Below are 23,121 nucleotides of genomic sequence, written 5' to 3' on the forward strand. Positions count from 1 at the left end.
TCTCTCTCGCGCCAGCTCTCGCTCGATTACAGACATTAGCGTATTTTGATTTTATCGCGCATGCTGAGCGATCTCACTTGCGTGATCCCGCGAACTCTGGTCGCGGAAAGGCTGAGCGAGCACGCTCGCCGCGGCGAAGTTAATCTTGTAGCGATATTTGTGAAAAGGCGTCAATAAATGAGATCACCATATGTAGTATAATTGAATTAATGTGTCCGATTCTTTGTATCAACCTTCCCCAACCAGAGCGAACTTCGGCCTGTGAAAGTCATCGCCGGCTTTCTTTACCGAGAAAGAACCCAGAAAAATTAGCAGAGACCAGCCCAAGGCGCACGGAGGCTGACCACTCTTGCAGATTTAATATAATGAACCAGGATAATCAAGTGGATTTCCGTCAAGCAACCGAACAGCCTTATCGTTTTTGTCGGGAATTTCCAAGTAACTGGATTAAGGAAATTTGTATGTTTTGTATTATTGTGCTCCTACGTATTACCAGTTAAAGTAATGCTTCGGAGCACAATACTCTAGCTGCCTCCACTTTGGCCTAATAGGATAGGGTGTTTTAAGGTATTCAACGTGATTTTCCTCGTATAAACAACAAAGTGAAATCGCACGTTAAGGAGGTCGTCACGTCAACTCGCTAGGATGGCCAAAATAAGAGTACCTGACCAAGCTCGTCCGTTCTTATATATACTGTCTTCGCGTGCGTTTATTATTTACATATTTCCCTAAGCCTATTATAAATCTATGAACTACGCCGGTTTGTTGCTTCTTAATCCTATTTTTGTATTACCGAGTTTGGTTATTTGTATGTTACAATCTCGTATAAGAAAGATTTAAGATCTGCTTATGGGACACTTCGCACCATAAGAAACTAGGGTAAAGTCTATCTTTCTTTGAAATCTCATTCATATAATCATATATATTATTTATTATTTTATTTAAAAGTAATAATTAGAAGCATTTTAAAAAAACGAAACAAATTCTTGCTCATTAACGCGACAGACCACGAGAGTACGAACAATAATATAAATAAAAGGTGATACGAACCTCACAATCCTATTACGTTCAAGTCGTTGATCCTAGGTGATGCTAATAGTAGGATAAAAATTGGACCTTCAAATGGCCTTGAATGTCGATAACAGGGTCCAGGACATTGTCATATTCAAATTGTATATTTTTCCGTTTTCGGATCCTTGTTAAAAAAATTTTCTGTTACAACAAGCACTGTGACCTTCAAATGACCTTGCAAAATGGCTTCAAAGACAGCATGGCATTTTACACAATTACTTTCAAAAGGTATCTTTACAATATTTATTCTACCAAACAATTTAAAAATTTAGTTATTAGGAGGTTTTTTGAGCATTTGATCTTCAATTAACCTTCTCAGGTCATATATACAAACTTAAAATATCATTTTGGATGTAATTTTCCCCGCTCTACATGATTCCGGGGTCAAAAATAGAGGTTTCAATTAAAAAAAGCACTTTGACCTTCAGATGACCTTGAAAATCGAATTAAGGGTCAAAGTTGATGATAACATTTGGTAGCCCACTCAATCTCCTACAACTTTCGTAGATATCATTTGTTGATAGCGTTTGTTTTTACTAGATATGCGCTTGGTCGGATTAAAATGAAACACCCTGTATAGTAGCACTCCTGAAAACCTAAAAATATCTATTTATAGTAAGAAAATAAAAAGAGTAGATAGCACAAAGTATCTTGGAGTAGCTTTTGATAGTAATATGAAATGGAACATTTGCAAAATTTATATAAAAAAAACCAAATAATAATTAATTCATATTTAACAAGTTATCAAGAATTATGACAACAGATAACTTAAGGATGCTCTATTTTGAACTATTCTATAGTGTAATTACATATGGAATAGTTGCGTGGGGCGGAGCATAATCTGGTATAATAAAAGAACTTCAAAATCTCCAGACTAGATTGATAAAAATAATTGACAAAAATTATTTAATATTAGACAAAAATCCTTTAACTATTGATCAAAAATGGAGAAAACCAAAAAAATGAAGAAAACTAAAGATAAGCGAAATTGTAATAAATTGAAACATTTACTCCTTACATAGTACAAATGAAAAATGTATCCGGCATCGGAAGTCCATGAGGATACAAATTTCCAATATAAGACACTACTATTTTACTAATCGTGAGGACCTATGTATGATCACAAGGCATATGTAACTTATATTACAATAGATCCCATATCAGATTAACAAAATCATTAAAATGGCAAACAAATTCTAAGACTGCTATAAACAACATTCAGACTCACATAATCAAAAAAAGTCGACTTTAATACTTCCTTTTGCAAGGGCTTCATACCAATAGAATTTACAAAAGCTTGTCACTCTGAATCTGAATCTACAATAGCAAATGACAAAATAAAATACAAACTAATTCAAACTGTCTTCGACGTAATATATAAAATAACAATAAAATAATTTGAAATAAACCAGTATCAGGCCCTAGTAATCCAATTCAACAACCAAATTGCTATAGGATGACTTGCGGAGACATCAATTACACAGAAAAGAACAAAGCCTTACTCTATTTTGATAGAGATTTACAAGATAAACAAACTTTTGTAAACTCTGTTTACTCACTTTAACTTCAACCTAAATACAAAGATCTCATAGTACTTTATGACATCATATTCACCTCAAACTGCCAATGTACTTCTATAATATAATACCAGATAATTTTTTCCGACTACAGAGCAACGTGTGCAATTGGACTTACTTGCCCAGCAAGATTCAACCACAGCAAAAGAACAAGACATGCGAGTATTATGGATCACAATGCTATAATAGAAAATTATACCATAGTTAGATTAAGATTTATTAGATTCTGGCGAAGAAGAGTACCGAAAAAGTGCAATTATTTAATAATAAATTTATTTATATCAATATATTAGTTTTAAGTTAGTAATAAATGCATCCAGACCGGTGAAAAGGAAAATTTCCTCTGGTGGATTGCAAATTTAAAAAAAATTTTTACAATGTATATATACGATTATTCTTTGTAATTATGTATACAGGGTGAGGAAAAAGTATGGAAACCCCGGAAAATTCGGACAACCGCATGATGTTAGTCACGAAACAGAGGTCATACCCTATGTAACATTCAACGAAGAACCCAACGGTGACCTCTGATTTGAACTTGAACCTCATTTTCAAGATTATTTCAAGGTCAACCTCATTTTCTCATATAGGAAACCCTATTTTTTATACTGGAATCAAAAAGAGCGATAAATTTTATGAGTGGGAACGATTCATAGATAGCGTGATCCCTAATCCTCCTTGAAACCATGTATTTTCCATATGTTTAAAACCATGATTTTAAATTATCACATCTTAACACCTGGATAGCTGAAATAGTCTGATTTCACAAAAGTTACAGCGTTGAAATTTCCTATGATAACAAAGGGACCTATTATTGTATCGCCTACCATTTATGACCACACGTTTAATTTTTGAGGATATTGAATTTGTCTTTCTCTCATCCAATGAGGATTTCGTCGTACCAATGTCTAAGGTTATGACGATTGACTTCGCCATTTAATTGACATGTAGCTTTGTCTGAGAAAACAATATTTTTTTAAAATTACAAAAACAGGGTTGATTTTTGATAGAAAACGAATAAAAAGCAATTTGAAGATCTGTCTTTCTCGTATTTTTTTAGAATTTTGAAAAAGAAGAGAACTCTTTTTTCACACTGCATAATTTATCTGGATGTCATTTTTTTCGCAGTCTTCATCTTTCATTTTAGAAAATAGAAAGTCACTACTTTGAGCATAAAATATCATTAAAATTGTCAAAAACTGGAAAGTCACGTTTTTTTTTCGTCAAAAGTTACGTTTTCTCCTCTTTCATGGGCTGTAAAGCTAATTGTTTATAGAAGTACAAAATTATTTTGAAGGTATTTGAAAGAAGTGAAAATTTAAAAATGAAATAGAAGTGCTTTTACAAATAATAATTAAAAAATTGTTATCATTTAGATTTAAAAATCTTATTTGTTCTTGACCTACTAATTGGAAGTTGAAACCATATTTTGTTGTTTTCATAGTAAATAGGCTCTAGAAACAAAAATACTTGACCAATAAAATAAAACAAATTCGACAAATTCGTCAAATATTTCATAGTTTTTTTTTTAGTTACAATAACAATATTAAATTTTTGTTTTTTTCAAACTTTTAAAATGTTTCGTTTGTCCGAAAGAGAACGAATATCTCTTCTAATGAATAGGGGTTAGGGTGATCAACGAAGGCCGTATACTAATGTTGTTAATCTCTTTAATAGAACGTTTCGAAACGGCGATGGCGAAACTCCTTTGTCTAAATCCACAGTTTGAAAAACCTTAAGACGTTTTCAAGAAACGGGGTTTATTATCGTTCCTACCCGTAAAATTTATCGCTTTTTTTGATTCCAGTATAAAAAATAGAGGTTCCCATATGAAAAAATAAGGTTGACTTTAAAAAACCTTGAAAATGAGTTTCAAGGTCAAATCAGAGGTCACCGTTGGGTTCCTCGTTGAAAGTTACATAGGGTATGACATTTGTTTCATGACTAACCTCTTGCGGTTTTCCGAATTTTTCGGGGTTTCCATACTTTTTCCTCACCCTGTATGTACTATGGTCAATAATACTAATATTAATAATAATAATAATAATAATAATAATAATTTCAAAGTGCAATAACTCAGTGATTGCTCTATCAAGAACAATTTGATTATGCAGTTTGATTTTTTCTCTATCGTCTACTACTACATATGGCATTTACCATTAAATTTTATTCAAGGTAATATTAATGTGACGAAACCAAACGTTGCGGTTGTTCTTGTCAGTATTTTTCTCCACTTCCTCTTCTCTCGCCAAGATATAGTGGCCAACGTTGGGCGCATTTTGAATGCGCCTAATGCATGGCCTTTGTTTTTCAGCCGACGAAGATCTCCAAACGAGGCCGAGCCAGCACGAAGCCGCTGGAGTGGACGACTTTAAGTGTGAGAAAAAGAGAGAGAGAGGGGCTTGCGTACCCCACGCAGGTTTAGGCAGGCTCATGACGGGTAACCAATTAGCGCCTTAGTCGCACGCCGCTTAATAAGTAGTTTGATTGGGAAGAAAGAAAGAAAAGTTGTATGTATTTATTAATTTCAGCTTACATAGCCCAGAAATAGACTTGGTTGAGTTATACATTTTTCTTATTCCTATAAATATTTATATAAATAAATAGATATTTTATCGCTACATTTTCACATTTATAAATTTATTTTATTACATTTTTCGATAATTTTTGCTTAATACTAGTACAACAAAATTTTATTAGTTATTGTAATCTGTCTATTGGATATTTTAAATCATCTCTTATGTTTTATCTTTTATGATACATATTTTTACCTATTTTTACATATTTTTACATATATTTATCTATTTTAATATTTTTTTTTTCTGTTTTACATATTTTTGCATATTTTTGCATATTTTTACATATTCTTACATATTCTTACATTTTAACATATATTTACATATTTTTACATATTTGTACACGTTCCTACATATTTCTACATATTTCTTCATACTTCACATATATTTCCCGTATATTACATAGATATTTATACATTTTTAAATATTTTACATGTCATTTCTACATATTTTGCTTTTGTTGCAAACAGGCATTACATTATCCTAACATTTGTGCGATTTTTTATTTGTTTTCTAAATTTATACCTCGTTTATACCTGCATTCTTTTTCCAACTTTCTAATCCATTTTACTACCACATCGCTATTTTTTCCTTCCCAGATTTTTTCCATATCTTTAAATTCAATTTTTCGTGTATCTATTTCCCAATTTTTTGTTACCTCGCAATTTTCGACTAGGTGTTTTAGTGTGCTTTTTTCTTTTCCACACAGGTCACATATTTTTTTCTCTTCGGTCTCCCAGTACTTATTAGCATTTTCTAAATTTCCACATCTTAGTCTTGCAATGTCTTTGTAGTTTCTGTATCCTTTAGTCAAGTATTCTGGTTTGCCACTAATCATTATCTCTTTATACCTTTCATTGTATCTCGACCTATATATTTTATTAGTTATGGATTGCCCTTGTATATTTATCTCTCTCTTTAGAATCTCTTCGTGTACTTCTTCTTGACTTGTCATGCTTTCTATTGCTATTGTACTTAATCCTATGCTATTTAAATAATTTTCTTTTTCTTTCATATATTCGTCTTCTAGTCCGCTTTCTCTTTTTTCGTTCCAGCACATTTTTATTAGTCTGTTTTCCTCTTTTTTTCTTATTCTTGTTTCAAATTTCAGTGCCCTAATGGCAAACCTTCCCTTCATTTTTTCACTATTGCTTTCTCTGTAGATCAAGTATCTCGCCGTGCAAAAATCTAAGCCTAATGTCCATCTTCAATATTTCAACAGTATTTCTTCTAATTCTTTTCTCTCTTGCCATCCCCAAATTTCCACCCCATATTCCATTACGCTTCTTACTAAATAATTAAATAACAGCGTTCTCCTATTAATGTCGTTTTTGAATGCTCTTTCTCCTAATCCCCATACTTCTTTAACTGCTGCCATACCCTTCTTTTTTAGTTCTTTTATGTGATCTCTGTAGTTTCCTTCTGAGTTGAATATAAAACCTAGGTACTTGAATTTCTTAACCTCTTCCATGTCACTTCCTTCATATTTCCAGCTTTCTTTTTTTTCATTTGTCTTTTTGTTAAAGACTAAAATTTTGCTTTTCTCTGTACTTAATATCAAGTCTCTTATTTTCAAAACCCTTTTAAGCGTGTCTATCATATCCAAAAGTGCTTCCCTATTCAAGGCTAATAATACTAAATCATCAGCATAATCTAGACTCCAGATCCTAATATTACCTATTTTTATTCCCCCTATGTTTCTTTTTCTAAATTCATTTTCAAGTTCACTTATGTATAGACAAAATAATATTGGGCTCAACACACAACCTTGTCTCAGCCCAAGACCTATCCAAAGGTCTTCGGTAAAGCCTTTATCAGTTCTAATTCTAGCTTTGGTTTCTTCGTACATTCCCTTCAGCCTTTCGATCAGATATTGACTAATTCCTATTTTTTCTAAAATTTCCCATAGCTTTTTCCTATTAATCGTATCGAAAGCCTTCTTTAGATCTATGAATAAGGCGTATAACTTTTGTTTTTTCTTTTTCGATCTCCTAATTAGATGGTCTAATACAAATATGTTGTCTAAGGTCGATCTTGCTTTCCTGAATCCGGCTTGACATTCTGGTAATAATTTTTTTCCTTCTACTTCCTCAACAAGTCTTTTCCTAATTACTTCTGCGTATAATTTATACGCTGTCGGTAACAAGGTTAATCCTCTGTAGTTATTGGTATCATTGGCATCACCGTTCTTATATATGGTAACTATAACTCCCGTTTTCCAATCTTCCGGTATCTCTTCCCCGTCCCAGATCTTTCCGATTATCGCTACTAATTTGTTTATTATTTCATCACTCCCGTGTATCCATACCTCTTGTGGTATATCGTCCCATCCCGGTGCCTTTTTTTTCTTTAAGTTTTTCCATGCCAGTTTTATTTCTGTAGCCGTGATTCTTTCCCTTTCAGTAATTTCAGATTCTAAAATTCGCTTTTCACCTAAAATTCTGTTGTTAGACCCTTTTAAAAGCTTTTCAAAATGATGTTTCCATTGTTCTAATGTAATTTCGTTTTTACCCATACCCTTTCTATTCTTCTTCCTAAATTTACCTATGTATTCCCATACTTGACCTTCTCTTTTCAAGTTTTTCAGTTCGTTTAATTGCTCATCCTTCCATTCAAGTTCTCTTTCCTTGCATTTTAATTTCCAGAGTTTCCTTGCCTCTAGATAATTTTCTTTTTCTACTTTACCTAATTTCCATTTTCCATATTCTCTTTTTGCTTTGTTTTTTAGTTTTGAACAGTCTTTATTCCACCACGTTTTATAACCTAGTTTTCTTTTTTTTATAATCTTTTTTTCTACCTTTGTCCATGATTTTTCAATAATTTCTTTAGTATCTTTCCATCTAGTTTCAACACTATCCTCCTTTTTTTCTTCTATTTGATTGCACAGCTCCCTTGATTTAGTTTTAAAATATGCAATTGTCTCGTCGTTCCAAATAATAACTTTTTTTGTTGCTTCAGGTTCTCTTTCTGTTTTTTGGCTTTTTTCTAATATATTTTCTCCTTTTATTTCTAAAATTAGTGGTAAGTGATCTGATTCTACACGTTCTTGGATTTCAAAATTTATATCCTTTTCCCATATTTCATCATTGACTAATATATAATCAATTACAGTGCATCCCCTTGTGCCTATAAATGTGAATTCTCCTTCTCTGTCGCCTTCTGTATTTCCATTTAAAATTTTCCATCCCTTGTTTTCACTAAGGTCAATCAATTTTTCCCAGTTATTACTACACTTTTTATCCTTGCTTTTTCGGTGTACGTATTCCCCCCCTCTATCAAAGTCTAAGTATTTTCCCTCTTCACCTATCCTTATATTAAAATCTCCTCCTATAACTACTTTTTCTCTTTCTTTGTGTTCGTATTCGTCAAGTTTACCTAGAATTTTTTCAGTGTTTTGCGAGTTATAAACTGACCATATTACGTATTTGTCTTTTTTACCTATAATCTCTGTTTTTACTAGCCCTTCTTCTACTTCTTCAATTTTTATGCATTCTTTTTTTGCCCAGTTTTTCTTTATTCCTATAATGAAACCTCCAGCGGCCCTTCCTTTTTTATGTTTTTTTCTCGCATCTATTATTTCCCATTCAAAGTTTTCCGGGAGTATCGATTTTACCTTTTCTGCATTTTTATTTTCAATCCAGGTTTCCGTCAGGCTCACAAAATCATTTTCATCTATGTACCTCCAGAAATCCATGTCTTTACTAAATATCCCTGCCACGTTCCAAAACATTAACTTTTTCCTATTTTTCTGTATTTCTTGTTTTTCATTTTGGCGTACTGTCATTTTTCCTCTATTTATAGTCTCTTTTGTCCTAAGTTTCTCTAGCTTTTTCATCGTGCTATTTGGTTTGTCGTTTGTTTTGTTTTTCTTCTCTGCAAAATATGATTTGCTTTTTACTATATACTCATCCCTACTTATTTTATCTGCGAACCATTTCCGGGCTGTTCGAAATTTTCCCTGTTTTCACAGCTATCTTGCTCTTCTATCTCTTGATCATTTTCTTTCCTAACTTTTTCTAATCTATTCATCTCTTTTTTTAATTCTTCGTATTCTATTTTTCTAATTTTTTCTTTCTCATTCCATTTTATCCATTGTCCCTCTACATTGATTCTACCTATTCCAATTCTAACATTGAGACCCTTACCTTTTTTTTCATATACCCATTTTTTTTATTTCTTCTTGCTTCTTCCTTTCCTCATACGTCAGATCGTTTTCTATATATATAGTGGTGCCCTTTAATTTACTTTTATTCCTCATAATATTTTTTTTTACATTTTCATTTTCCAATTTAACTATAATCACTCTTTCTTTCCCACCGCTCACCCTTGCATTGACAGCTTTCACTGAGGTTCCCAGCTTGAAGCTTAAAAATTTTTCCACCCACCCTTTATAGTCGCCTTTTGATTCAGTGTTCTCGTTTTTTTCTATCGCTTCTATATGTTGATTAGCTCCCTTTATAACAATATTGCATGCTCTTTCTAATTTATCCTTGTCATACATCATTTTTTTCATTTTCAACACTTCCCTATTAGTAAAACGTTCCGAGTTATTACTTACCCAGCTAGTCGCCCCACTGGTAGCGCTCACGCCGCTCGCCAAACTTCGTCTGCTCATGTGGCTTCTTCCGCTTTTCACACTCCACGTCAAACCTTTGTCCTCGTCTGTGCTGCCATCAGTCGGGTCGCCTTCGTACTGCGATTCTTCCATCTCCGTCTCCCTTGCTGTTTCCACCGCCAGCGCCGCGTCTAATCTATTCTTAACCTCTAATATAAGTTCTTCCAGATTTCCCATTTTCGCTTCCATTTCCTTTGATTTGTCAATCAGCTCTTTAATATTCTCTTCTTGTTCCTTATATTTCTTTTTCCATTCACTTTTCTCCTCTTCCGTTTTTTTACTTTCTGCCTTCAATTTTTCCCTTAATTTCCTATTTTCTTCTTTCACTCCTTCCAAATCATAATACAATTTATCCAAATCCGGTTCTTTGAACGTCACTTTCTTCGTACTTCTCAATTTGCCGTCAAGCGTTTGTTGGCCTCCGCTTAGCGATGTCTTCGAAGCGCCTTTTCCTCCCATAGCTTTCCTATCCACGGGAAATCTAACCTCCAAGAATCTCTCCACACCAAAATCGTTTATTTTGCACTTTTTCCCAGGTTTTCACCCAAACTTTATTAACTACGTCGTTCCTCGCTCCTTCACGCTTCTTTAGCTCACTATTAAATTACTTTCCAAAAAGAATTACTAGCTCAAATTCGTACAGATGTTCAGAGTCGCTCAAGGCACGTGCGCACGCTCTCGCGTCATCCAACCAACCGAAAGAAAAGTTGTAGGAAGCTGTAGATTGCGGAAGCGAGTGGGAGACAGGCATAAGTTAGAGCGGAGGGTAGCGGGTAGAAGTTGGTTAGCAGAGTAGGCAGGTAGAAATCAGTCAGACGAGTACACATACGCCACCCCAAGGAGCTGAATCGAAAGCTACGGAATCAAAGGACTAGTTCCCTTTACCAACAACTATGCGAGATATGCTCTCGGAAAGAAGCCGGTCATGAGTTACCCAACGACAGCCAGCAACACCATCCGCAGGGTGCATCCAGGCCTCCCCAACTTCCCGCACCGTAAAGTTCAAGGCCGTTTCCTTTTATTCTTTCTCTCTCTCTCTCTTTGCCGGTATGGTGCATGGTATAAGAGTCAAGAGTAAGGTGGCAAGGTATTAACGCGCCGGCTACCTGTTGGTAATTACACACGGCCAGCGTAGTAATGTAAAGTAGCGACCCGTCAAAGCGATCCTTTGTCGGGCGGTTTCGTTTAACGTAATTAGGCTAAGTCGATTTATCGCCAAGGCGGTTACCTGCCGGGCGACGCGTCATGTTGATCGTTTAAATTTTGTAAGTGCGGGCAATTTTAGTTTTGTAATAGTGTCGGCCTATATCGCCGATAAATCTATTGCTATTACTAATTATTTATAAAGGGGGAAGGCAAGGGAGGCGGTGTATTGCTCCTGACAAGGTAAAGAGAAAGGTAAACGCAATGATCATTCCTCTTATCTTGGTAAATCTGTTTATTACAATACGCTACCTTGAGCGTTAACAGTTCGGTCAATCTATCGCGCCTTATCTAACTATATTGACAATCAGAAGATGGCCGGCACGTTAGCGCCTTGCCACCTCGCTACCGATTCGACACAATCTAAATTATCTTAATAACTAAACTAGCTGTGCCGGCCCGTGATAGCCTGGCACAGCGCACAAGCCGCGAGTAGCCGTAAGATAAGAATTTAAGAGAAAGAGATTAGAGATTGACCTGACGATTGTCCTTTGATGGAGCGCCTTGCCGATGATGGTGATAGTGTCTGACTGCAGGCAAATGTGTGGTTGGGAGGGCTCGCTGAGATGATAGGTTGGATCCGAGCCGATACTAATGCCGTCTAGATTTCCTCGCCTTTCTTACTGACTGCAGGGGGTCCGTGCACCTCTCTCTGCTATGGGCAACTTTTTACTGCCCGCCGCGAGTATGCTTCCGAGTGCGTGAGAGACTGCTTCTCACGCTCTCCCCACTCACTTGCCTAATCGGCGGCACACGACACCGTCAAGCGCGGCCAGTGTCACGCGCCTGCCTGCACTAGTCGCGTTCTTTTCTTTCTCTCTTTTCTCTCTCTTTCTCTCACTCTCTCTCTTTCTCTCTTACAAGAGCGCATGTTACTACGCGCTCTTGTCGACCAATGCCGCTGCCTCTCTCTGTCTCTCCTCTTCTTACTTGTTGCGGTAGCGATGCTGAAAACATAAAGGCTGGCATCAGGCATGTAAACTATGCGCCATAGGTCTGCCATGAGTCCATGCCGATAGTAGGGAGAGATAGGTGACACACGGTGCAGGTCAAATCCACCGGCACCGTTACAGTTTATTTATCTCTCCGTTCCTTTGTGTATTGCATGCGATAATAATTCAGTTGTATTCAATAGTGTCTAAGGTTTCGTATTATTTGTGTTAATAATTAGGTAGAACGATTTAATGGTTTTCTGAGACGCGATTGCAGTTTATTTCTTGACCCTTCCTTTTACCCTCCCCGATTGCTATGAACGAGTGCGCCTCGCTTGCCCGCCAAAAAATTAGTAACGTGAGATATCGTTACAATAATTTTTTCATAAGTGTTCACTTCTTGCGAACTGGTAGGTGCAGTTATGACAGCATTCAAATCATTCCTTGATATTGTAATGATAAGCTCATGTTTGAGATTTACTACGATTTTTCGATAATCTTCAGCAAATCCTAACAGTATACTGAAAGGGGCAGTAATGTCAAAGTAATCTGAAGCATTTGTAAGCACCATTTCTTTGTCGCTAGTCCAGCCAGTATTTTCGGCAATTAAACTTTGCCTTGAATTGAGTAATAACCAGTTCTGCGTAAGACTAGTTAAGCCAACATTTTTAGCTTTATCTATTTCAGTCACTTGACGTTAAACTCAAGGTGTAAGGACGTGTTTACACTTTGTTCTAATCGTTTAGTTAAACGTTACAAATCAAAGTGCATCAATTAAAATATATTAAAAATGAATATAAGTAAAAACAAATAAATAAGGTATTAAAAAATAATAACAATCAGTGGATATCAACAATAATTGACTCGAATTTAACAACTAAAACGGCTGAAATGGCCACCAAGGAGGTACACATTCCCTCCAATCTAACACAAAACTACACAAACTTAAACAAGTGGAACATGATTACCACCAAACGTCAGAAATCAAGCGCTGAAGCTATTATTAAGAAAAAACAGGTCAGAATGTGAGATTACTGGTCAAATAAATTTTATATTACACAACAAATTTTATATTCTTCAAAATTGTAACGGTGTAGGTTGGTCATGACCTGCACCGTGCGTCCCTTCTCTCTCTCCGACATCGGCAAGGGCTCATGGCGGGCAATTGGCGCACGTATGTTTCGTGCCTGATACCAGTCTTTTATTTCAGCATCGGTTTCTCTCTTCATCAAGAAACAAAGAGAGAGCAGCAGTATTAGTGGCCAGGAGCGTGCAACAACATGCGCTCTCGTCAGTCACCGAAAGTGAAAGAGAGAGAGAGAGAGAGAGAGAGAGAGACTGCAGCTATAGTGCGGCTAGGCGCGCGACACTGGCCACGCTTGGCGGTGCCGCGTGCCGCCGATTAGGCAAGTTGGTGGGGAGGGTGTGAGAAGCAGTCTCTCACGCACTATTGCTTCGTTTCTCGCGAGCAGTAAGGAAGTGACCCCGCGAGCGAGAGCATATCAGCTAACGCACCAGTACAGCATTCTCGAGAGCGGCCTTTGTCCACCAGTCACACCATATCTGAGGAAGTCACCAGCCGGCATAAAGAAGATCAACGCGTCAGCCCAGCGAACTTCGCCAATCAAACAGGTCATACTCTCTCCTCTCGTTTCTCTTCCTTAATCGGTTTTACTCTTTTTAGCTATTTGCGACTTGTGCGCTGTGCCAGGCTCTCGCGGGCCGGCACAACTAAACTAGTCGTTGAATTTCCTTTTTTTATGGTGTATCGAGTCGATGATGAGATGGTAAGGTGCTCACGTGCCGGTCATCTCATTTAGTTGGTAAGAAGTTATTGTGTATTAAGTTAAGGTTTCATAGATTGTTCTGTTCGTCATCGCTCAAGGTAGCGATTTTATAATAATTATATTTGGTTGGTAAAAGGTTAGAGTGTTTATTGCGATGGCCTTTCCTCTTCTGTTTTGTTATTGTACCGCTCGTAGTGTATAGGCATAAGATTGACGTGTTGTAATCTATTGTTGACGATTAAAGGGTTAGTGTTAATCCGCTGTTGTGTTTATTCGCCGCTTTATCACTCCTCATCTCGACTTCGAATCTATGCGTTTAACGTGGTTTTGCTTGACGCGTTATTTAGTGGAACGTCTTTTGCTTCCCGAATCCCTAAATAAATAATTTGTGCTGACGGCCACAAGCTACCCAGACGGGAACGGTCGCATATTCTCCGTTACAAGCTATAGAAGAAATAGGACACAAAGTAATAAGCATACCTAATATTTGTGACCGAATTACAAAAATACCGCTTCCACAATTCATCGTTGAACTTGAACACAGCAGTAATAATCACGATATTTACAAAGTTAACTGTCTAATGAATACAGTAATAAAATTTGGACCTCGGAATGTGAAGAGAGAAAGATCCCGCAGTGCCAAATCTGTCAAAAATTTGGGCACACTGTTATAAAATTACTGTTATAAAAGCTTAGTTTGCGTTAAATGTGCAAAAAATCACTCAACCAAAGAATGTCCCATCAAAGAAAAAATGAAGGATGTAGTATGCGTAAACTGTCATGGAAATCATACTGTAAATCACAAAGGTTATCCGTATCGTAAACAGTTGCAACAGAGGCTTTTTTCCACACTATGCGAAACGATATTAAATTTAATTCAAAATCAAATTCTAATAAAAGAATTTACATACAAATAGCAATATAGTCAGACCAAACGTATCGTACGCCTGAGCAGCATCAAACCAAGACCAACACAACACAGAAACTACAGCGAAAGGTAGAAACAGTCAATCTGAGACTTCCTATAGCAATAATGTAAGCACAAACAACAATAGACTTGAACAGATGATGAACCAATTAATGCAAAGAATGGACACAATATTATACCTATTAACTACACTTGTAAGTAATATGTCTAAGTGAATAACTTCAAAATTGTATTTTCTTCATGACCTTCAATATAAAATTTATTACTACCGACGTCAATGTTTGGTATGGAGTTGAATGTCAGTAACTCTACTAGATCAAGTACACAGTTTTTAATTGGTATTAGTTTAATTGGCGGAAAATCCTGGAAAGTGTATTTGCCATGACGGTCGTCGAACAAATAACTTTCATTCTTAACTATACGACTTACGACTACGTCGTAACTAAGCCGACTTTTGACAGTAAGGTCTATTAGCTAGCAAATTACGCATGAAGACTCCTCGAAAATCATTAATTTTCATTAATTAAGGATATTTTTTTAATCTAGATCTGTCAATGCACGATTATGTATAAAAAAATTAGGTAAAGCTTTTTTGTTTTTAGACCTCTCCCATTAGTATACGGCTTGAGATGCACTCCATAATAATTCTCATAAGGCTTTAAGTAAAGACTTTTACCTCTAGCAATTGCTTTCATAGTTTTAGTATGTCTATGAACCTCTTTTAATTCATTTTGAGCGGCCTCAGCACTGTTGACAGCTTTTGCTATTCAAGCAGAGCCTCCAGCGCGAGCATCAGTAGTATTCATAGTGGCAAATAATGGAATTAAAAAAGACAGAGCTTTTGGAATCGGTAAAATACTTGTTATATGTATTTTACTACTAAAGGTGAGATATAATTATCGCTCCTGTTTTCTAATAAGAATTTTATCTAGACACTAAGGAAAAATAGTTTTTCTAATTTACATGTAAAATACTTTGCATTTTACTATTATCGTTTCCATTATGTAAAAATATTATTAACTATGAAATATTAATATGATTATAATTAACTATGAAAATAATATTATCAATTCCCAAACTATGCTTAAAAAAATATAAGAAATTGAAAAACTTGCTAAGGATTTACTCAAATGTAAGGAAGCTATTGAAAAGGTTAGAAAAGAGCAAATAATATGAAAAAAAATGTTTCTCTTTGAAAGCTGATTACAATAAATTGATGGATCATGAACTGAATTTCAAACTTCAAATCAATGTTACTGATGTACAGAAAAACGTTAAAGTAAATATATTATTCTAAAATATTACATGCATAAAAAACGCGTTGAAGAGTAGCTTGCAGTATATGTTCTAAGTAATCTTATTTTGTGGAGTACATTTTTACGAGCTCCTTTGTTACTCTCTGCAGTAATTTGTGAAGATGCTATGCTAGCTAAAATTGAATGGATTTGGTTTGTCTAATTTATTTTTTATGTATCCACTTGAGGTCATAACTTCACGATCATCAACATTAAAGTTAATAATGTTTCTGTATAATGGGAACGATAATAAGAAAGTGCTAAATATTATATTAATTTATTACTCTTATGCATATTTTATTATTGCTAAATATAAATGTCTGGTATACGTAGAACTGTGAAAAGCATCATTATCACTGTATCGAATTATAAAAAAATAGTATATAACAGTGAACTTGCACTAAAATATTTAGTACTAACTTTATTTGATTTGCCATGGTTATCTTATTTGTAGTTTACTAAGAATAAATTTATTCATACTGATAATTTTTCTATGCAAAACAAACTCGTGAACTGATTTACATTTTGCATTTATCTTACAGAAATATTTTTCACGATTATAGAAACATACCCTTTCATATGCCTATAAAAAATACTAAGCATCCTAATTAACATATAGTTTGCTTTTACTGACTACATCAGAGAAATTGTCTTAATAAACTATCTTTTATTGTGTATGCAATTTGAACAATGAAATTATCTTTCCGTTCTACAATCATTAGAATACGGTCAGATGATTTTTATACTCCTTGTGAAAACACATAATGCCATTAACAGGCGAGAGAAATTATTTTACTAAATCGGGGAGGAATTTCATTACTTTTGTCTGTATGGTCACAGATCAATTTGTCAATCACTGATACAAAAAAATAGCCAATCGAGGTAAGTAATTTGATCTATCATTTCTCAGTAACCGTACCACCAAAACTAATAGAATCCCGTTATTTATCTGTAACGTTTGACTCTCTCTCGCGTTAATCAAGTAAGTAATTCGGACTCTTATTCACTCTTATTCCCGCACTGATTTCAAGTTGTTGCACTTTTTCGTCAATGGTTTCCTCGAGGGAAACTTTTGGCTTGTGTTCTCGACGTTTATTTTGTGGTTCTTGAATAGAAGGAGTAATAGAAATACTGTTTACTTGATGTTCATTCGTATGTTCTTTTGAAGCGTTTCGATTACTTATATAATCGTCATTATCGAAAGAAGAAAGTACTCTAATGAATTCCGATATTTTGCGCACACTTTTAGCTTGCACTAGTAAGCGTACATCTTTATCGAAATATCGAAATAGCTTATCGATGAGTTTTTCCTCATCTAAGCTCTCGTTAATATCGTATGCTAAATTTATTTTGCGGATTGCGTAGTTGTACCTCGTGACTTTACCACTAGGATAATACTTCCCAAATTCAATTTCACGCATAATGTTTCTGCAGATTTCAGCATTCCAGAATTTCTCTTTGAACAAACGCTCAAAATCATTGAAATTGTTAATCTCTCGTTGTACGAAATCATACCATGCAGAATTCACACCGGCCATTCACTGGGATATTAGGCAGAGCAACTGAGCCGTATTGCAATTGCTTGCATCTAAATATCTTTTGAAATCATGTAAATATTTAATAGGACATTATTTGTAACTCTCGTCAAAATTTGGATACGTTAACCTATTAAGGCCCAGGCCAAAACTGGAAGAGATTGCGTCAAACTAACTATGCAATTCATAGGCAAATTGAAAAAAAATACCCGTGTTTTTTCTTTTGCCATTTGCAATTATTTATAAAAAGTTATCTAAACAAATTACCAAGAAAGTTATTGTTTTACGAATCTGATTGCGGAAATCGATTATACGGAAAAATACATGAAAAAAATATGTGAAACATTTTTTTGACGGACTTCAATTTGTTATGTAAAACAGCTATCAAACATTGATCATCTGATTCGATTGAATTTTTATTCAGTTATATTTTCGTGATCTTCTCGATGTCTTCTGCACAAGGGTATAGCACATTTTTGGCAATAAAATTCAGTTTTCATCTCACACGATAATACCCCACATGTTTTGTACATACCTTGTTTGATTACGTGTTTATGCAATGATGTGTCACTTGATCTCTTTCGCTTGTTGGGACGTTGATTCGCAAATATCTCAAGATAAAATTCACAAACTTCTTGCACAATATCTTTTGAACCTTTAGACAAGTCTGGGTGCAGTTTATTATAAATCACAGTAGCATTAGTCAATGAAGCCTGAATAAGTCGTAAGAAAAGACACCATGTCCATTTTTTACTCCTAATTAAAGGCATCAAAGCATTGCAATGTTGATCATGCAAATCAACCCCACCCATGTTTTGGTTATAGGAAGAAAACGCTTGAGGGAAAAGAATGGACCTCTTAGCTTTTTCATGCCATCGCTGCACTTCAATTTTCGGTTCATCCCCAAATTTTGTTGATAACACTGATACAGGTTTAGAATCCATCACAGTTATATAATTTAGCTTGGAATTTTGATCGTGGAGAGCGACAGTTGTTCCCCTCTCAGCTTTTTTTGGTATTTCAACTTTTTCTTTGACGCGGTTTTGTCTGACCGTTCCAGTTGCTGATAATCCAATTTTTTCCAAATATAATAAGATCTGGATTGGTGAAAAAATTATCAAAATACACATGATACTTAGTAAGATCTTCTTTATTAGTTACTTATAGTAAAGACGATAGCAACTTGATAACGACTTTCGATCCCAAACAAACAGCAACTAGAGGGTTCCGTTCATCAAGTCCTGCTTTACCTGTATAAATATCCAGTTCATATAAATATCCATCTGAGGAACAAAGGGCCCATCATTTTATTCCAAATCTGATTGGCTTATTTCTAATACACTGTTTTATGCCAAACTTCCCGAAATATTTTACCATTATCTCATCTATTGATAAGTTGTAATAAAAAAAACCGAACTACATACTATTTTCACGAAAATAATCATATAAACTTCTAATTTTCCAAACTTTATCATTTTTATTTTCATCTTGAAGTTTATAAAATCTTATTTTCTTCTTGATTTCAATAAATTTATTTCTTGTCATAAGTTCAGAAATAACTGGACATTGTAAGATTTTTTTAGTTGACCAATAGTGACGGAGATTTTTTCTCGAATTGAAAATAGTAATCATTATGATAACAATAAATTTTTCTAGATCATTCATACTTTACAAAATTGTTTTCAGTTGTAGCTTCTATGATATAATTTTTCATTGAATTTGAGAAGTATACATAAAACAATTTTAAAGAGTTTTTAGAATAGAAAGAGGAAATGGATTGAACGTTGTAGGGATCATCGTTATTCACAGTTGAGGTATCATTCAAATCTAATACTTGCCAATCGTAAACATGATTGGGTTCTACTAGTTTTTGAGTGCTAAAAATTGAATAACGCTTATTTTCAGACTTTTTGGGAGTAAGCTTAAACCGTTATCTTAATCAGAGAAATATTGAAAAAATTAACACGTATAGGAAGTGTTTAATAGTTATTAAAAATTTGTTAACAACAAACTAATTAAGGATCACGCTACTTTTTATGACTTCATGAGTATTCTAAATTACGTAAGAGAGTAAGAAGCAAAAATCATTATAAGTATTCGTGCAAACTTTAAATAATTATGCTGCTAGAACGGGCAAAGAATACTACTACTACCATAAAAGTACACATATTATGTACAAACAACAAATCTTCGTGTAAGGTTAGAATATTTGTTGCTGTTATGTGGCGTTCCGTCGCGAATCGTGATTCTAACTCACTAATTTTCGCTCTTAATTCCTGTACTTCCTTTCTCAACCCAGCATTCTTGCGTTTAGCAAGTTTTGACTGTCGATTATTCGACATAACAAAATTTTGAATACGCACGCAACAATTCAAAAATCTTTCACTCGAAAACTATTTACAAACTTCAAAAGAGTCCCTGTTCAGGCGCCAAATTTAACGTTTGATTTTATCTCGCGTTAGTCAAGTAAATCGCTTGCTCCTGCCGAACAGTTTCTGTGCAGGCTGTTTTGGTGATAGCTGGCATAATACCCGTGGATATTCTTGCCTTTGAATGCAAAAGGATCTACAGGAGCAGTGGAAACATAGGACGAAAGAACGTCGCAATCGCCGAGCTTGATAGGACAATTGATATGTGGCAAGGCCGATGGCTAGAAGAACGAGGTTGTAACTGGACGAGACGACTGATACGGGACTTGAGGCTGTGGATTGAAAGGAAATTTGGTGATGTAAATTTTTACGATACCCAGCTCTTGACGGATCACAGATACTTCTGACGGTACCTTCACAATATCAATAGAATACGAACACCCGACTGTAAGTACTGTGGACGTTTTTCGCGTGTGACTGCTGGACAAGACTCAGAAGAGAACTAGAGACAACGGTCGGCAGCATCACCCTCCAGAACATTGTGGAGATGATGCTGCATGAACTGGAATGATGACGCTTAGTCGCTACCTATATGGAAACTATTCTGAGACGTAAGAACGCGGTCGATTGTTTAACAGATGACTGAGCAGATGGAGTTACGTAACATAACGAGATACGGAGGAACGATACGAAAGGACAAACACAGACCGAACCTCCAGTCAGAAGTAATATTAACATTAGTAATATTAACAATTATTTTTCTAGATAAATTTAATAATTTTATCTACGAGGTCTGTTCAGAAAGTATCGGACCTATCTTTATATTTTCGTGCTAGCGTTATTCTTTATCATCTGGTGGGTGGCATCCTTCAAAGTAATCCCCACTTGATTGAATACACGGTTCCATCGATGTTTCCACTTTTCAAAATAATCCTGGAACTCACTTTTAGGGATAGCCTTAAGTACACTCGTCGTATTGTTTTCAACCGTTGTTTTGTCATCGAATCGGTGGCCTTTGAGTGGTTTTTTTAGTTTTGGAAACAGCCAAACGTCACAAGGGGCTATGTCGGGACTGTATGGAGGTTGTCGAAGCAATGAGATATTGTGTTTGCTCAAAAACTGCTGCACAAGATTGGATGAATGCACTTGCGCATTATCGTGATGGAGAAGCCAGTCACCACTTTCCCAAAAGTGCGGCCGTTTTCTTCTTACTGCATCAAGCAAACGTTTCAAAATTTGAACGTAGTATTCTTTATTGATTGTCTGACCTGTTGGTACATATTCGTGATGTACAACACCTTCACAATCAAAAAAAAAACAATCAACATTGACTTAACGTTGCTCTGACTTTGAGGTGCTTTTTTTGGTCTTGGCGATTCAGAATAAACCCATGATTCATCACCTGTAATAACTTTTCTAAGCACATTATCATCATTATTGACCATTTCCAGATTGTCCAGAGCGATTTCTAAGCGAATGCTCTTCTGCTCTGCTGTGAGCAATTTTGGGATGAATTTCGCACACACGCGTTTCATTCCTAAATTTTCGGTTAAAATATCTAAAATGATAGTTTTTCTTAGTTTTTTTAGGAATACATTCCAAGGTCTTCTTCTAGTTCTCGCAGAGTAATACAACGATCTTGTTCGATTGCAAGTCGCACCCGCTCAATATTATCTGCGGTTTTTGTCATTGAAGGTCGGTCGGAACGAGAATCACTATCGACAGAAGTGCGATCATCCTTGAACCATTTATACAACTCTTTTATTCGTGTTTTGCTCATACACTCGCTTCCGAAGCCGGAGGCTTCTATAGGATGAACACTTTCTTAGTAACGAAGCTTTCAATTTTATGTAATTTTTTCTCTGGGTGGGCTAAGAAATATAGACGACAGTGTATATAACGCTCTTTGTTCTCTGCTAGAATAAAAATTTGTCCCTCGAAATCTGGATTAGTAGCAATTTCTATTACGATAAAATTAGAGTCATGGCCTGTAAAATTGTGCAATACTACTGGAATGAAATTGACCTGTTTGTAATTCAAATTACAATGATTGTGAGCAGCTCCTCTAATTCTACCGGTTAAATGATGGTGATCTCTAACTTTACTTTCTTCTTCCTTAAAAGTTTTATTGCAAAGGTGATACTTCGTAGCCCATTAAAATGTATACTTATCTAATGGAAAGATTTACTGCTAAAGCATTTTGATATACTTCTTCCAACTAAGCTAATAATATTTTAAATTATTTTATAAACCATTCAGCAGGCGTCCATTCTTCAAATGTTTGTTTTCTATAAGACTTATACTCTGACTTACTATCATCATATCTACATTTTATATATACTCCAACGGTAAAAGATTCGTGTTCTTGAAAAGCACAACTATTGTCAACTGGTTTTAACAAACATTCTAAGCGCATCATATATGACATATTATGACACATCATATATGGAACTATTTCTTTAAGTTTCGAATCTTTGAATTTTAGAATTGTATCGTGAGGCAGATTTATTCTAAATTTATTAATTTCTGAACAATCAATATCGTGAGCTATCAATTGATTCCTAGTAGTAAAATAGTGGAGGCAGCGTTCACAAAGATAGATTTTTTTAGTATGTGAAATTATTTAACTTCTAACAAGAACGGACAAATTCTTAATCTAAACATAATGAAACTCATTGGAAATTGGTTCATCATTCTGAATATTTTGGCTTTCATCATCATATGCATCGTATACTCTTTTCGTATTAAAAGAAGATTAGTTCGGATTTTTTTTGAAGTAGTTACGTGACATGGTGGCTACACTTTTTATTTTAATTTTTTCTATGTTTTTTAAGAATGTATACTTTATGGATATGTCATTAAACTTTTCAAATTTTGGAATACTTTTTATTTCTACAGAAAATGTTATATCATCAAATTTCAATTCTTTTGCAAAACGTGCATAATTATTGGTTCTATAACTGTGGTTTTTAACAATCAAGGTTTGAGTGGATTGTGTTTATTTTTATTAAGCTTAACAGTAGTCTTTAATGACCAACCAAAGTATCTTGAAGTTCTTCTATATTCTTAAGTAAAATGTCTTCAAAATTTTTTTCAAACCATTCAATTAGATCATTACTTTTACAGATGCATTAATTTTTAGTGTTAAAGTATTTAATTTTAATATCCTCATCATTATTCTTTTTAATAATAAACGGAGTTGAAAATTCCATATTTATCTTCAATGCATTATG

General features: G+C 34.9%; 2 protein-coding genes across 2 annotated transcripts in view; both read right to left on the reverse strand.

Annotated features, from left to right (window-relative positions):
- LOC131673252 (uncharacterized) overlaps nucleotides 1–23,121 on the reverse strand; it is a 1,160,519-nt gene that overhangs the window by 826,017 nt on the left and 311,381 nt on the right. The gene's annotated exons all lie outside the window — the stretch shown is intronic.
- Nucleotides 9,378–10,298, reverse strand: LOC131673345 (uncharacterized). Its single transcript, XM_058951270.1, has one exon. It carries the CDS (start codon nucleotides 10,296–10,298, stop codon nucleotides 9,378–9,380), a length of 921 nt encoding a protein of 306 aa, XP_058807253.1.

This window comes from Phymastichus coffea, unplaced genomic scaffold (assembly GCF_024137745.1).
Source record: "Phymastichus coffea isolate CEN01 unplaced genomic scaffold, Cenicafe_Pcof_1.1 PCOF00013, whole genome shotgun sequence".
In the NCBI taxonomy this organism is placed as follows: domain Eukaryota; kingdom Metazoa; phylum Arthropoda; class Insecta; order Hymenoptera; family Eulophidae; genus Phymastichus; species Phymastichus coffea.

Bases quoted from the DNA above. Each gene is read 5' to 3' on its own strand.
- LOC131673345 (XM_058951270.1), bottom strand. From the start codon at position 10,298: ATGGGAGGAAAAGGCGCTTCGAAGACATCGCTAAGCGGAGGCCAACAA.